Source organism: Lycorma delicatula, chromosome 5 (assembly GCF_047948215.1).
Source record: "Lycorma delicatula isolate Av1 chromosome 5, ASM4794821v1, whole genome shotgun sequence".
Classification (NCBI taxonomy): domain Eukaryota; kingdom Metazoa; phylum Arthropoda; class Insecta; order Hemiptera; family Fulgoridae; genus Lycorma; species Lycorma delicatula.
This window is the reverse complement of record NC_134459.1, coordinates 178,366,033-178,379,803: the sequence shown is the minus strand read 5'-3', so window position 1 is coordinate 178,379,803 and position 13,771 is coordinate 178,366,033. Positions and strand designations below refer to the sequence as shown.

General features: G+C 31.7%; 1 protein-coding gene across 2 annotated transcripts in view; it reads left to right on the top strand.

Moving 5' to 3' along the window:
• The window catches only part of puf (ubiquitinyl hydrolase 1 puf), a 405,361-nt gene that overhangs the window by 146,079 nt on the left and 245,511 nt on the right, over positions 1 to 13,771 (top strand). For both annotated transcript variants that reach the window (XM_075367624.1, XM_075367623.1), the window contains exons 17-18: positions 894 to 1,204; positions 8,123 to 8,324. In XM_075367624.1, coding sequence (XP_075223739.1) covers positions 894 to 1,204; positions 8,123 to 8,324 — 513 coding nt within the window. The remainder of the gene's footprint in view (positions 1 to 893; positions 1,205 to 8,122; positions 8,325 to 13,771) is intronic.

Genomic DNA, 13,771 nt, shown 5'->3' with positions numbered 1-13,771 from the left:
ACTATTCGACCCAGTAATGTCTGGGTCTGAGCAGTTTATAAATTGTATAATTATTTCCAAGTCCGTCATGAATCGGTTGAAGATAATGATGGATTTGGAAGACCAAGAATATCGATGAACCGTGAAAAAGAGCAAGAAGTTAAGGAAAATATCATAACTGGGTTATCAGAACACTACTAGAGAAGTTGCTGAAGCGGTTCATGAGAAACAATTTTTATCAATAAGTTAAGCACGAGACAAGCAGGTAAGTTTTATTGTGAAATTGTTAATTTTTGTATTAAAAATTGGATCTAGAGATTACGGAGAAAATGATACATATATCGCTAATAATCCAACACTGCTCCAAGAAATGATCAGCGGTGACTCACGGGTGTAACAGAAGTTACTAATAAATTTCTTACTCTTCAGAAGAAGACTTTAATTTTCTTTGCTTATTGTGGTGTTATGTCTCATGAATCTCTTACCGGTAGATGTTTGGTCATCGGTAAATGCTGTTTGGACATTTAAAATGTTTGCATGAAGCTATCCATTTAGGATAACCTGATCAATAAAAGGAAATTCATGTATATTATACCGTATAAAATGTACCGACTCACATGTCTTACTTTTTTGGCCCTTGTGACACCTTTTTCACTTTATGAGAATGGAAGTTCCATATAAAGACAGTTTTTTATATCATTGTAGACATTGAACAAAAGAAATACTTTGAAGACAAAAATTTTGTATTACATCATACAGTGTTGTATTCTAAAATCTGTTTAGCTCATTTTTAATAAATGAAAAATTAATTTATTGCATCTATTTCTGATTATGAATATTAAAGATTAATATTTTGTGTAATTTTTTTATACTTAATTTAAGTAAATTATGTTACATAATATTTTGTTGCTTAGACTGAGTGTAGAGGAGTTGGACACACTTTGGAGTTGCCTTACTACCAATAAAGAATCGTGTGATGAGTTGTTCGCTTGGTTACTGAGACAGGCAAAAGCAAAAGATCAACACGCCTTGCGAATGGAAACTCTGAAACACTTATATACTCAGAAGTTGCCTACGTTAGAACCTGAAACCATTTCAATGACTGCTCTCAGTTTGTACCAACAACTTTGTAACATGGCAAGACTTGCTTCTGCCCATCTTGATGCGCCGATAGCTGTAGCTATGGATCATTTATGGAAAATCGCATTAAAAGCTAATAATACAGGTTTGTCTTTTAAATCCTTATATGTAGTCATACTGTGTGCTTTGTATTAAGTATTGAGATCTTCTTATATTCCGTATGCAATGATGCTTTTACTAAAGCTTGTGCCTATACAGACTTCACTTCTGAATTTAGTGATCATCCTGGTTTCTTCTAATTGACATCAATTAATTATAAAAATGTTTCCAATGATTTTGGTATAATTTTTCTTTTCTCCAATTTTTAATCTGAAGTTTTGGTAATAATTTATCCCCCAAGTATAATTCGGTTGTTTGAAGTAACTTAAAGTTATTTTTTACGATGTGAATATTGGTCTTTTACCCTGTTTTATTATCATGGATACTTCATCTTATTTAATTCTAAAGATTTTTACAGTTTCATAAATGTATAAACTAGGAATTGCCATTAAAATTAGTTATACAAAATACATTCGAGTTTAACAGAGCTGAATGGCACGTGTTTCTGTATTTTTAATTGTTTGCAAATCAATACATGAGTGAGGGACTTCACAAAAGAATTTCATATGTAATATGTGGCAATGTGAATCCATGATAAACTATTGTATTTAATTTTTACTATTCTGTGTAACAGTTTTTCTTATATGCAACAGATGATACGTCAACATTTAAGTCGTGAACATATTTATCCCATCATAAATACTTATCAGTGATATTCCTCATGAAATTTTTTATTTTCATTCATCATATTTTTGTTGATATGCATGTTTATTATTTGTATTATGATTGTTTATTATTGTAGCTGTTTGCATTGCTGATTTATTTCATCATATTTATTTTGAAATTCAATAAAACTTTTTCGTTTATTAATATTAACCTCTAGTTCTTCTTAGAAAATCATAGGCTGAATGGAAATCTATCTGTTTAAGTTGTTCAAGAAGCTTATTTGTATATGTTTAATCACAGTAGTGGTAGCAGCCGTGCGGTGAGTGTTTCAATCTCATAATTAAGAATCTTGGGTTTGAATCACTGCTTTTTTTAACTTCTACTTTGTTACATACGAGGTGCGACAATAAAGTAATGAGACTGATGTGAAAAAAAATGTTGCTTACCGTTTTAGTCATGTTTAGTATTGTCTCCTTCAAAGTAGTTCCCCTCTGATTGCACACACTTATTCCAGCGCTTCTGCCATTGATGGTAACATTTCTGGAACTCATCTTCTGTAATATCCTCCAAGACCCTCGTCACAGCTTTTTGGACATCTTGTGTTGTTTGAAAATGGTGTCCCTTAACCGCCATTTTGACTCTTGGAAATAGAAAAAAGTCGCAGAATCCAATTATGGGACAATGTTGGGACGGACACGAAGAACTAGTTTACGAAGTCTTTCTAAAATTTCTTTGTAGAAATATTGGTTAACTGTTTGTCCAGGAGGCGCCCGCTCATTATGAACATTTCCCTTGGAATCGAAGAAGCACACAACCATGCATTTCACTTTTGACTTTGACATGCGAGCTTTTTTTGGTCTGGGTAATCCCTTTGAGCACCATTGCGAACACTGGCGTTTTGTCTCTGCATCGTATTGAAAAAACCAACCTTCATCACCAGTGATATAACACGGCTCAACAAATCTGGATTGATTTCCGTTTGCTCTAACAGATCGGCTGCCACATTTTTCCGTGTTTCTCGCTGTTGTTGTGTGAGATTTTTGGGGACCATTTTTGCACAAATCTTTCTCATACCAAGATCTTCAGTTAATATTAGACGAACCGTTTCTCAATTGATGTTGAGTTCTTCTGCAATCATTTTCACGGATAATATTCAATCAGATCGTACGATTTCTCGCACCCTGATCAAGTTGACATCTGTCCGTGAGGTCGATGGTTGTCCACTGCAGTCTTCATCTTCAACATTCGTTCTGCCTTCACTAAATATTTTATGCCACCGAAAAACTTGAGCTCTTGACATAACATCCTCTCCAAAAGCCTTCTGAAGCTTACCATAAGTTGTCGTCGCGTTTTCACTCGATTTAATGCAAAAAGAAATGGCATACCGTTGGGCAATATTTTGCGGTATCATTTCTGTGACGAGACACAAACACGTGTTCACTTATTACAGCTCAACTCACGACTGAGCAGTTGCATCAATGTGCCGCTTGGACTAGAAATAGCTTATAGACCAAGGTCAAAGATGGTGTGCCCTACGCAAGCTGCAGGGTTGCCACATCTTGCAAAGAAAAATCAGTCTCATTACTTTATTGTTGCACCTCGTATATAGTAATGCAGATGATTTTTTTTTGTTAAATTGTATTTATAAGAATAGAAAAAATTGAATTACATGTTTGATTATTATTTTATTTGAATATATCAGCCTATATCTGTTTGTCAGTTATTAACCTTATAAAGTGATTTTGTTTTATAAAACTTAAAACTCTTTAAATAAAAGAATTTATTTTAATTTTCTCAAGATAACGAAATATGTTTGTTGCCTATTTGTTAATCCTTTTCATTCCCCATATGACTTCTATTCTCACATGTTCATAAAGATTTTTATGTTAGTAATTGTTATATTCAAATAAAATAATAATCGACAAACATGAAATTCATCTATTTTTTGTAAATTTTTATTATTATAATAAATGCTATACAATCTACACTAATGTTATAAAGAGGAAAGATTTGTTTGTTTGTATTGAATAGGCTCCGAAACTACTGGACCGATTTGAAAAATTCTTTTTCCATTAGAAGCCGACATTATCCCTGATGAACATAGGCTACTTTTTACCGCGTTATTTAAGCAACATATTTTAATTTTTCTATCTTTGTAATTCAGTAACTAGCAACTGTCCGTCGTCTTCGTGTCTCTCTTGACGCTCGCGTCCCCACCACCGCCTGTCTCTGCTCCCTCATCCCGCCCACACCCCGCTCGGCTAGCTAGGCAGCAGCATGTGACCTAAGCGTCACTGCGGTGCGGGAGGGGAGTCAATGTCACAAAATAAAGTGCCGTGCGGTCGGCTTCCTACGCAGCGGTTGTGTGCGATATCGAATATTTTTCCTTGAAAATATTTTTAATTTTTTATAATTTTTTAATCACCACTTCATATACAGGCTAATTCCTGTTTGACATGTAAGCAAATAATTTAGTATTAGTTGATGTAGTGTTTAGTTTTATCATCATTTCAAAATGCCCAAAAGATTAAAATCTCAACTTTTTAGAAATAGTTTACAGGCTAGGGCAATCAAAATAATTTCAAGGGTATTTCATTTAAAGATGAAAAAATTCATAAAATTATTCACAAAGGATGAAATATTCAGCAAAGTGAAATGTTACATGGCAAGTATGGAGTGGCAGAAGTGGGGTTTACCTCACTGTCATTTGCTGTTTTGGCTAGAAAGAAAAATCCAGCCAGACGAAATTGATAGTGTCATAGTTGCGGAACTGCCCAACCAACAAAACGACCCGATATTGTACGATACCGTGACTAAAAATATGGTGCACGGTCCATGCGGAGAGCATAACTTAACAGCACCATGTATGAAAAACTGTATCTGCACAAAAAAGTACCCTCGACGTTTCGTCAACGATACCCAAACCGGAGAGGATGGATATCCAGTTTATCGTCGTCGTGACGCCGAAAAAGGAGGCCAGAGCGCTATGCTAAATATCAGAGGAATTACTTTCTATATAGATAAAAGGTGGATTGTCCCTTATTCTCCATTATTGTGTAGGATGTTTAACACGCACATAAATATCGAGTACTGCCACTCAGTTCAAGCCATCAAATACATTTGTAAATATATCAATAAAGGATCTGACTAAGCTACTTTTAGCGTCAAAACCCAAACTATGAAGTGGAAAACTATGTAAATGGCCGGTACATAAGTACATCCGAAGCTGTTTGGCGAATTTTAGAATTTCCCATTCACGAGCGAAATCCTACAGTCTTGCAGTTAGCCGTCCACTTCGAAAACGGCCAAAGGGTGTATTTTACCGCAGAAACGGCTGAATAAGTGGCCCAAAACCCTGAACGACTGCAACAAATATCTTATTTTTTAAATGGGTACACCAACCTTGCGAAGCCGGGCCGGGCAGCTATATTCAATAAATTAAGTGATTCTGACGCGGACGAAGTCGCGGGTTTCAGCTATGTATCATATAGTTGTTAATTTTTGCAAATCGATTTTCACAATGAGGTACTATTTGTAACGAGTGAAAAAAACCCACGCGGACGAAGTCGCGGGCCACGGCTAGTAAATAATAATTTGGGTTAGTGTGCATATAAGAAAAAATAAAAACTGGGAAGTTAAAAAACCACACACAGGTTTGAACTTGGGACCTCTTCATTATGAAAATGGAACTCTTGCCTCTTGGCTGCTGTCACTGTTATAGCTGTAAATTTATAAGTAAGCTACTTGAACTACTTCAAATGTTTTAAACTGAGTTTACTCAGAAGCAGGGTCAAGTTAGAAGCTGCAATTTTGGATTTAAAGTAGTGGCTCTACTCCTACTAACATACAAAAGGGCATTAATAAAGTAAGTTGTAAGCCGATCACATGCTCTTGTAAGATCAAACTTGTGGTTGCCTAGTTGTGTTTAAAGCAACTTTGAAATATTTTTTCAAATTTTGTCTGTAGCACCTATATCTTTAACTTCAACATGTTTCTTGTTCTTAAGTGAGACTTAAGATTAAGTGCAAAATCTGAATAATAAGATTAAGTGCAAAATCTGCAACTTCGATTATTCTTAATTTCTCTTGTTATGACAGTTATCATAGCCAAATGCGTCAATAAGATTTAAAATACTAAAACTATTTTTTTTTATATTTTCTGTACCGTTGATTATCTTATCTGCAAAAGAGACAAAGGCTTAATAATTTTTTTATTTTCTAAAACTTTAATTTTAATAGGTTATTTGGATCTTTTAAACTTTCGTATTACGGTTAATCTCACTCAGCTCCTCCTGGTAAAACTTCATGGTTGTTAGCCTCTTTGCCCAACAGTAAATGAAAAAACGCAATTTTGTAGATTGATAATCCAGACTCAGCTAGGAAAGTTTCCTGATGGAACTGTTCTGTACAACTATATACCATATAACCTTCCTGGGAGCATATTGCACCCATACGTATAATCACTTCATGACAGCATCAGCATATGTGAAGGTTGTGTACAATACCATACTTGTATAAGAATGTGACAGCATTGTTTTGATTTATAACTTGTTCCACGAGACAAATAAAATTCATGGCGACTGATTGGGAATAATCACACAACTGACTATACGTATTAATAAAATTGTTAATAGCTATCATATGATCCACATGTTGGAACATGAAAACTTTTGTAATAAAAACATAGAATGATTATAAAATACAAATGGTATGTGACTGAAATGTATATAATTAAAAAATACTTAACACGGAAAACCAAGACAAAAGAGTGTAATGAAAAATTACTTCTTGATAAAACAGAAAAGATCTAGTTATTTTAATTGGATATTTTGTGTATTTAAATGATGTAAAAATCAGCATCATCTTTTAACAATAACAGAATAGCGACCTGCCAGCAATTAATCACTTTAGATTTTCATCCTTTATGAAGTGTATTAATTTCTGATAATTTTACATTACTGAAGGAAATTTTTAGTGAAAGAGAGCTTTCATTAAAATTTTTTTACAACTTTTAATTACCTCATTGTTTTTAATTATCATATAAACTTACAAATTTCTTATTTATTAATGGTGATATACTTCTTCACCAGATCTTCATCTGGTGAAGAAGAATGAAGTTCCATATTTTCACTTAGAATAACTTGAACATATTTACTAATATTATTCTTAATATATCAATGCTATTCCTTAAAAGTAATTTATTAATATAGCTAGTGTTTGTTTAAAATTTATATTTTTCTTGTAGGTTCCAAACCTACATTATCCCCTGTTTTCAGTCTTTTGTATTTATTTCTCGTTTTCTGATTGTAAATTAGATTCCTCTCACAATGTAAATGGCATTTTAAACTGTATTTGAAATGTGAATTAGAAGTTTTGATCATATTAAAAAAAATCATAGAAGTTTTTGATGTTAGAAACTGTGATCGATGACATTTTTGATTACTTCTAAACTTTCTTTTTATAAAATCAACCTTGACAGTACAGACAGTATTGACTGAGCTTTGCAAACAAGTCTTTGTCTCGAGAAACTTACTATGTATATAGGTAAAAATGAATCGTTAGTTTGTATTAAAACTTACAAATGTTTGTTACTATAAAAGTACTTTTTCCATTTGTATTCTATAAATTAAATCTTGGAATGCTGTTACTTCAGATTGAACAGATTTTAGTTTTAGAATATTGTAAAATAGATGACATACACAATTGACCTTAATTGTAATCCGTACATATTTTAAAAATGTTATATTTTTCAAAAGTATAATCTAAACTGTTAAATTATGTTTCATTTTTTACTGATTTTTGTTTGTTATATTGTGTAAAGAAATAAAACAACGTTTAATAAAGCAGATGAATACTGAAAATAAAAATAAAACAATCTGGTTGTTTTACTGTTTCATATTGTGTTCAGCCTGATCGGATATTTTTAAGTTATGGCAATGTGTAAGTAGTAACAGATACATGTTAATTCATATAAAAATTGATTTATGCATTTATAATAGTAGAAGTTAAGTTATTCCTATTTTATGGTTAGTTTATGATGATTGGATAAGTTGCTACTACTACTAAATAAGTTTAGTAGTAACTCAACTACTTCATAGTTGAGTTACTAATAAAAAGGATTGTTAGGTAAATGTTCATCTTTGTTTTTTTTGAAGTATAATGTTATATTTGTGAATGTAACTTACATCTACATTTCAATAATTGTATAATTAGCATGATGTTGGTATTGAAAATATTTGAACAATTGGCCGAAGTCTATCAGAACGTCTTCTTTCATCAACTTTTCTCTTTTGCTCTAGATGTCAGTATGGCGGCTATACAGTATTTGAACAGTTACTATATGGGTAGGCAGTTGGAACAAGAGAGCGAGTTTGTATCCCAGTGCATGGGACATCTTGCTGCTGCCACTGCAGATCTGCCAAATGCAGAAGAAGCCAGTTTGCTTTGCATTCAACGTGCTCTCTTGCTTTTAAAAACTCATTTAGAAACATTTAAACGCAGGTAATTATAGTAGATCAGTTTAAAATAATATTATCTTGTTAGGATATAGGAAATCTTGACTGTATGGTGGTGTGCATACTCTTATACCTTACATCCCGATTGGAATTGGAAAAGTGAGGAAGTAAATGAAATTTGAAAGAAAAAATGATGAGAAGCCATTTCTGTAAAAATGGTAGTATGAATGTATGAGTGTACATTGTATATTTTAACTATTTCTATTGCAGCATGTTCAAAATAGAGGCTTTCTTTGGTATATCCATATTTATATCTATACAATTCAATATTAAAAAAATAGTTATTGAATTAGATCCCAGTAATTATTCATCGTACTTATATTTACTATTTGCTGCTTGATTGTTTAGTACTTCTGTAATGATGACAATTATAGTATGTGGTAATGATCAAATACAACTGTTGTGGTTCTTTATTGTTAGATGTACCATTTATAAAAATGATATACCGATATTATATTTATTTTTATCATATGCTACTAATTTTTTCAACTCTTTTATTTGTTTAATTGTATTTTAAGTGAAAATTATTATTAATTTTTGTGTTATTTTCTTATTTTCCTGCTGTTGTACTTTATATATATATATATATATATAATTTCACTTTCTTGTGGACACAATAACTGCTGTAATTTTCTGCCATTCACTTTCAAATTTATACATAAAATATAACGACCCAAAATCTCAGTTGAGTTTGTTAATGGGCAAAATTGGACCATGGTGGTGGAAGTGGAGGATTTTTTCAAAAAAACAAAATATTACTATAACTTTCCTATTACGTAAAATATCAAATTCATTTAACGTTCTTACTATTCTTTGGATAAGGGCCTAAAACTTATTTAAGTAAAGTTTTTTGATATCACCAACCATTGGCCCAGGGTGGTGGAAAAAATGGGGTTTTGAGGACAAAAAATCATATCTCCCTTAATAGGCACAGTATCAAATCGGTTTAAGGTGGTCATTAGTCCTCTAAAAATTACCTAAGTTTTGTCTGAAACAATTTTTGATATGACCAACCCTTGCAGCAAGAGATGACCAAAATTTTGCTGGAATTGTAAGAAGATGAGACTTTTATGCTAAACAAGTGAAACTTTTTTCACATGTAACCATTGTTGTATTGAGTAAATTTGAAATTTTTCTTAACTTTAAGGTGGAAATCTTTTTTATCCCCTACTTAGCACCGGTGAAATCTACCTCTGTCTTCTGGCTTGCCAAAAGGGATTTTTTTATTCTGTTTTTTATACATTTTTTCTGTTATTTCATAGACTGTTACATAGACTTTCTGTTACATAGACTGAGTTATTTCTTTAATATTATAAGAAATATTTTTCTTCAAAATAACTTTGTGTATGAGAATAATTGTTGCTTGCCCACAGTGCTTTTGAAGGACTGATAGATCAGAGTAAAATGACACCAAAAATGACTTTTGCGGCTGTATTTGAACACTAGCATACATCTAAAATCTTTCTGAATTAAAATCCTATCTGAAACTCAAGTTGAAATATCTCAAAATTAAATTTAACCATTTTTAATGCCAAAAATGTGTCGAGGTGCATCACATTTAAAGAACAAGTGTGCCACTTTAAGATTTTATATATACATATATTTTTTTATTTAATTATTATTTTTTAAATAATGATAAATATTTCTGAGTAATTTATTATAAAATTTTACTAAAATAATTGTATGCATGCGTTTGTCTAAAAGTGCAAGTGGGTGCTTATGTATAATATTTTTCAAGCACGATCAGGATCGGCGATGAATGATTAGTATTAACAAACCTGTATCAGATAAAAACACAAAATTTATTAAACCAATTTAAGATAATTTATTGGAGTTTTATAAATAATACATTGTATACATATACATCGATAAGTGCCATGAATCAATGCAACTTATTATTCATACTAATTGATTGTGCCAAGAAGAAAATTCAATAACTGCTTTCTTCAACCTTGCTAAATACTCTGAATCTTCTATTAAATTGATATTATACCTACTGCAGAATTTTAAGAATTCCAAATGAACTGACCCATCAGCCTGCTCTGACCGCAAACCTAAACATTCTTTTCCTAAGAAGTGGAGGCAATACTTCAAACGGTTTAAAATGACATTTATTTTCAAATTTCAGAACTCCTGTGCTTTCAAAATCTTTAGAAAATTCCTTTAAGTGTTTATCTAAGTCTGCTCCAATCTGCTTTATTGAAAAACAACAGGTTACAATCTTATCCATTGACTTAAAAGCTGATACAAACGGTATCAACGGGAGTTTTCCAATGTCCTCGTAAACGGTTGAATTTAGAAGAAGCTCGGTAACGTTTTTTAAACTAGCACTAATATGGGTTTGGTCATATGCTTTGGCTTTGGCTTTTTTCTCAGTCAATCATAGGAGCTAGACCTTTTCAAAATAGTTAGTCGATGAATCCTTGCAGAACGTGTAGTTCAGGAATAGTACATTTTTGGACAACATAGGTCATGCCGTTTTCATAAAAAAGTGGAAGATTATCAGTGCCGTGGCAGTCTTTGGCGTGCTTTTTGTGTTCTCCAATGTACTTGATGTAGTCTTCTTTCAAGTCTCCATACGTTCTTAACGCTAAAAATTTGTTGCTAGCGGTCAAATGATTATCACTACTGCAATCAAGCTGATTTTTGACTCGTCCAATAGTTCGCTAGAGTTTTCAAAGTTTTCCAATGTCACAAAAGCAGTAAAGGCAGGGGTATATTGACGATGCAGTTTCAGTCCATTCTCTACTAATAGAAGCTTGAAATCGGCAACGAATTTGAAATGAATGTCGTTGAGGTTGTCAACTTAACTACGATTTTAATATTTTCATAAGGCTCCTTGATTTTTAGAAATATTTATACTGAAAGTGGTACTGTCAGGGAAAAAAAGGAAATCAACAAGTGTACATAGGTTATTATTGGTGTACATGTGTAAGGTGCCACAAATCAAAGAGAGGTTTGTGGTCAGAGCAGACTGGTGAGTCAGTTCATCGGGAATTCTTAAAATTCTGGAGATCACTTAGAGACTCTTTAAGTGATTTATAAGCAATCTATAAGATCACTTTAATAGAGTATTCAGCAAGGTTGAAGAAGGCAGTTGTTGAATTTTCTTCTTGGTACATATAAATTCAATTAGTATGAATATTAAGTTGCATTTATTCATGGCACATATCAATGTATATGTATTATTTATAAAAGGCTCTAATAAATTATCTTATAAATCGGTTTAATAAAGTTTGTGTTTTTATCTGATACAGGTTTGTTAATACCAATCATTCATCGCCGATCCTGATCTTGCTTGAAAAAATTATACATAAGCACCCACTTGCACTTTTAGACAAAGGCATGCATACAATTATTTTAATAAAATTTTATAATAAATTAATTAGAAATATTTATCATTATTTAAAAAAAAAAAAAAAAAAAAAAAAAAAATATATGTATATATAAAATCTTAAAGTGGCACACTTGTTCTTTAAATGTGATGCACTTTGATGCATTTTTGGCATTAAAAATTATTAAATTTAATTTTGAGATATTTCGACTTTAGTTTCAGATAGGATTTTAATTCAAAAAGATTTTAGATCTATGTTGTTAGTAATCAAATACAGCCACTAAAGCCATTTTTGGTGTCATTTTACTCAGACCTATGAATACAAATGACTACCACTGGAATCACCTAATATCTGTCATTATGTTTGAAATATTTATACAAGATTTTGAAAATAAAATACTATTATGGATAACATGTGTAGATGATGTTTTAGTCATATACGACCCTACTATAAATAAATGAACATTTGGTCATTTTAAATAAACTTAACAGATTTAAAATTTACATACAAAATAAAAAAAATAACAGAACAATACATTTTTTAGATATTGAGATCGAAATAAACATAAATGATGTAATAGAAACATCGGTTTATAGAAAACCCAAAACAAATAATATTACGGTACATTTAAATTTCAATCATCCACGGTCACATAAAATTAATACATATAAGTATCTGATATTTAGAGCTAGAGCTATTCATTATACAAAAAACAATAAAAATAAACTCAAAAAAGAAATAGATAAAATAAAACAAATAGCAATATGTAATGGTGTTGATGATAAAATAATAGGAAAAATTTATAAAAAACAAAAAATGCAGTGATAATTATACAAAAGTATTATGCCAGGAAACTAACACAAAGATTAATCATAATTTTTATTTAAAATACAATTACCTAAAATACATATGCGATAAAAATAAATATAAAATATGTATAAACCAAATAACCGTATTATAAAATAATTAAAAAATAACAACAATAAAAGTAATAGAGAGAATTTAAGAGGAATATACAAAAATTAAATGCCATGCATATATAATGCAGTGTATAAATATGAATTTATATTGGTAAATTCAACAGATTATTTAAGAAAAAATTCCAGAGCATTACACAGCCCACCAAATAATATTTGAAGATGATGATTTAATAAAAACATAATAAAAAACAACCTAACGGTTGACAATGATAATAGTACGAGGGAAAATACAACATTTTAAATATCACATTATTCCAGTACTGGACGGCAGAATCTGCCTATTCGTTGACTTCAAAATTTATAAAACAGTACATTTTCCACAAATCCACAATTCAAAAATTATAAAAACACTTTATTTTAATGCAATTATACATTAAATACCGACTTAAGGAGCAGGATTCTATGAAAATCAATTCTTGGAATTAATATGATAAATTTATTGTAATTATTTTGTTTTGGTGGTTTATATTAATATATATGTACAGGTGATTCAAAGAAACGGTAAATTTTGAAAGTTGTGTTGGTAGCCGTGGGTGATTGGTACCACTTGATAAGTGGTACCAGCCTCTCTAACCTAACCTGCCATTTAGTTGTCGTGGATCCTTGGAGTTGTGAGCAACGTGCATTTGCTATCAAAGCGTTTTCCAAAAATATGACAGTGTGGAAGGAGCGTGTAGAGAATTTTGCATCAGCACATGAAATTAAAACATGGATATCTAATTTTGAGGAAACCGGTTCGGCAATGAAAAAGAAATCTCCAGGACGTGAGCGAACCGTCCGTACACCACAGAATGTTCAAGCTTTACAAGATGCTGTCACACGAAGTCCACATCGGTCAATCCGTCGTCTCTCAGCATCTTTACAATCGCATAGTTCAAGTGTTCAAAGAATGTTAGTGAAGGACTTGCAATACCATCCATACAAGTTGCAGATCGTCCAGGAACTGAAACCGAACGATGCAGTTCTGCGAGCACAATTCTGTAATGTAATGCTTCAGAAAATAAATGATAACGAAGAGTTTGTTCACGAACTGTGGATGTCAGACGAAGTGCATTTCCACATCAGTGGATTTGTTAACAAGCAAAATTTCAGATACCGGGCACAAGAAAATCCTACGC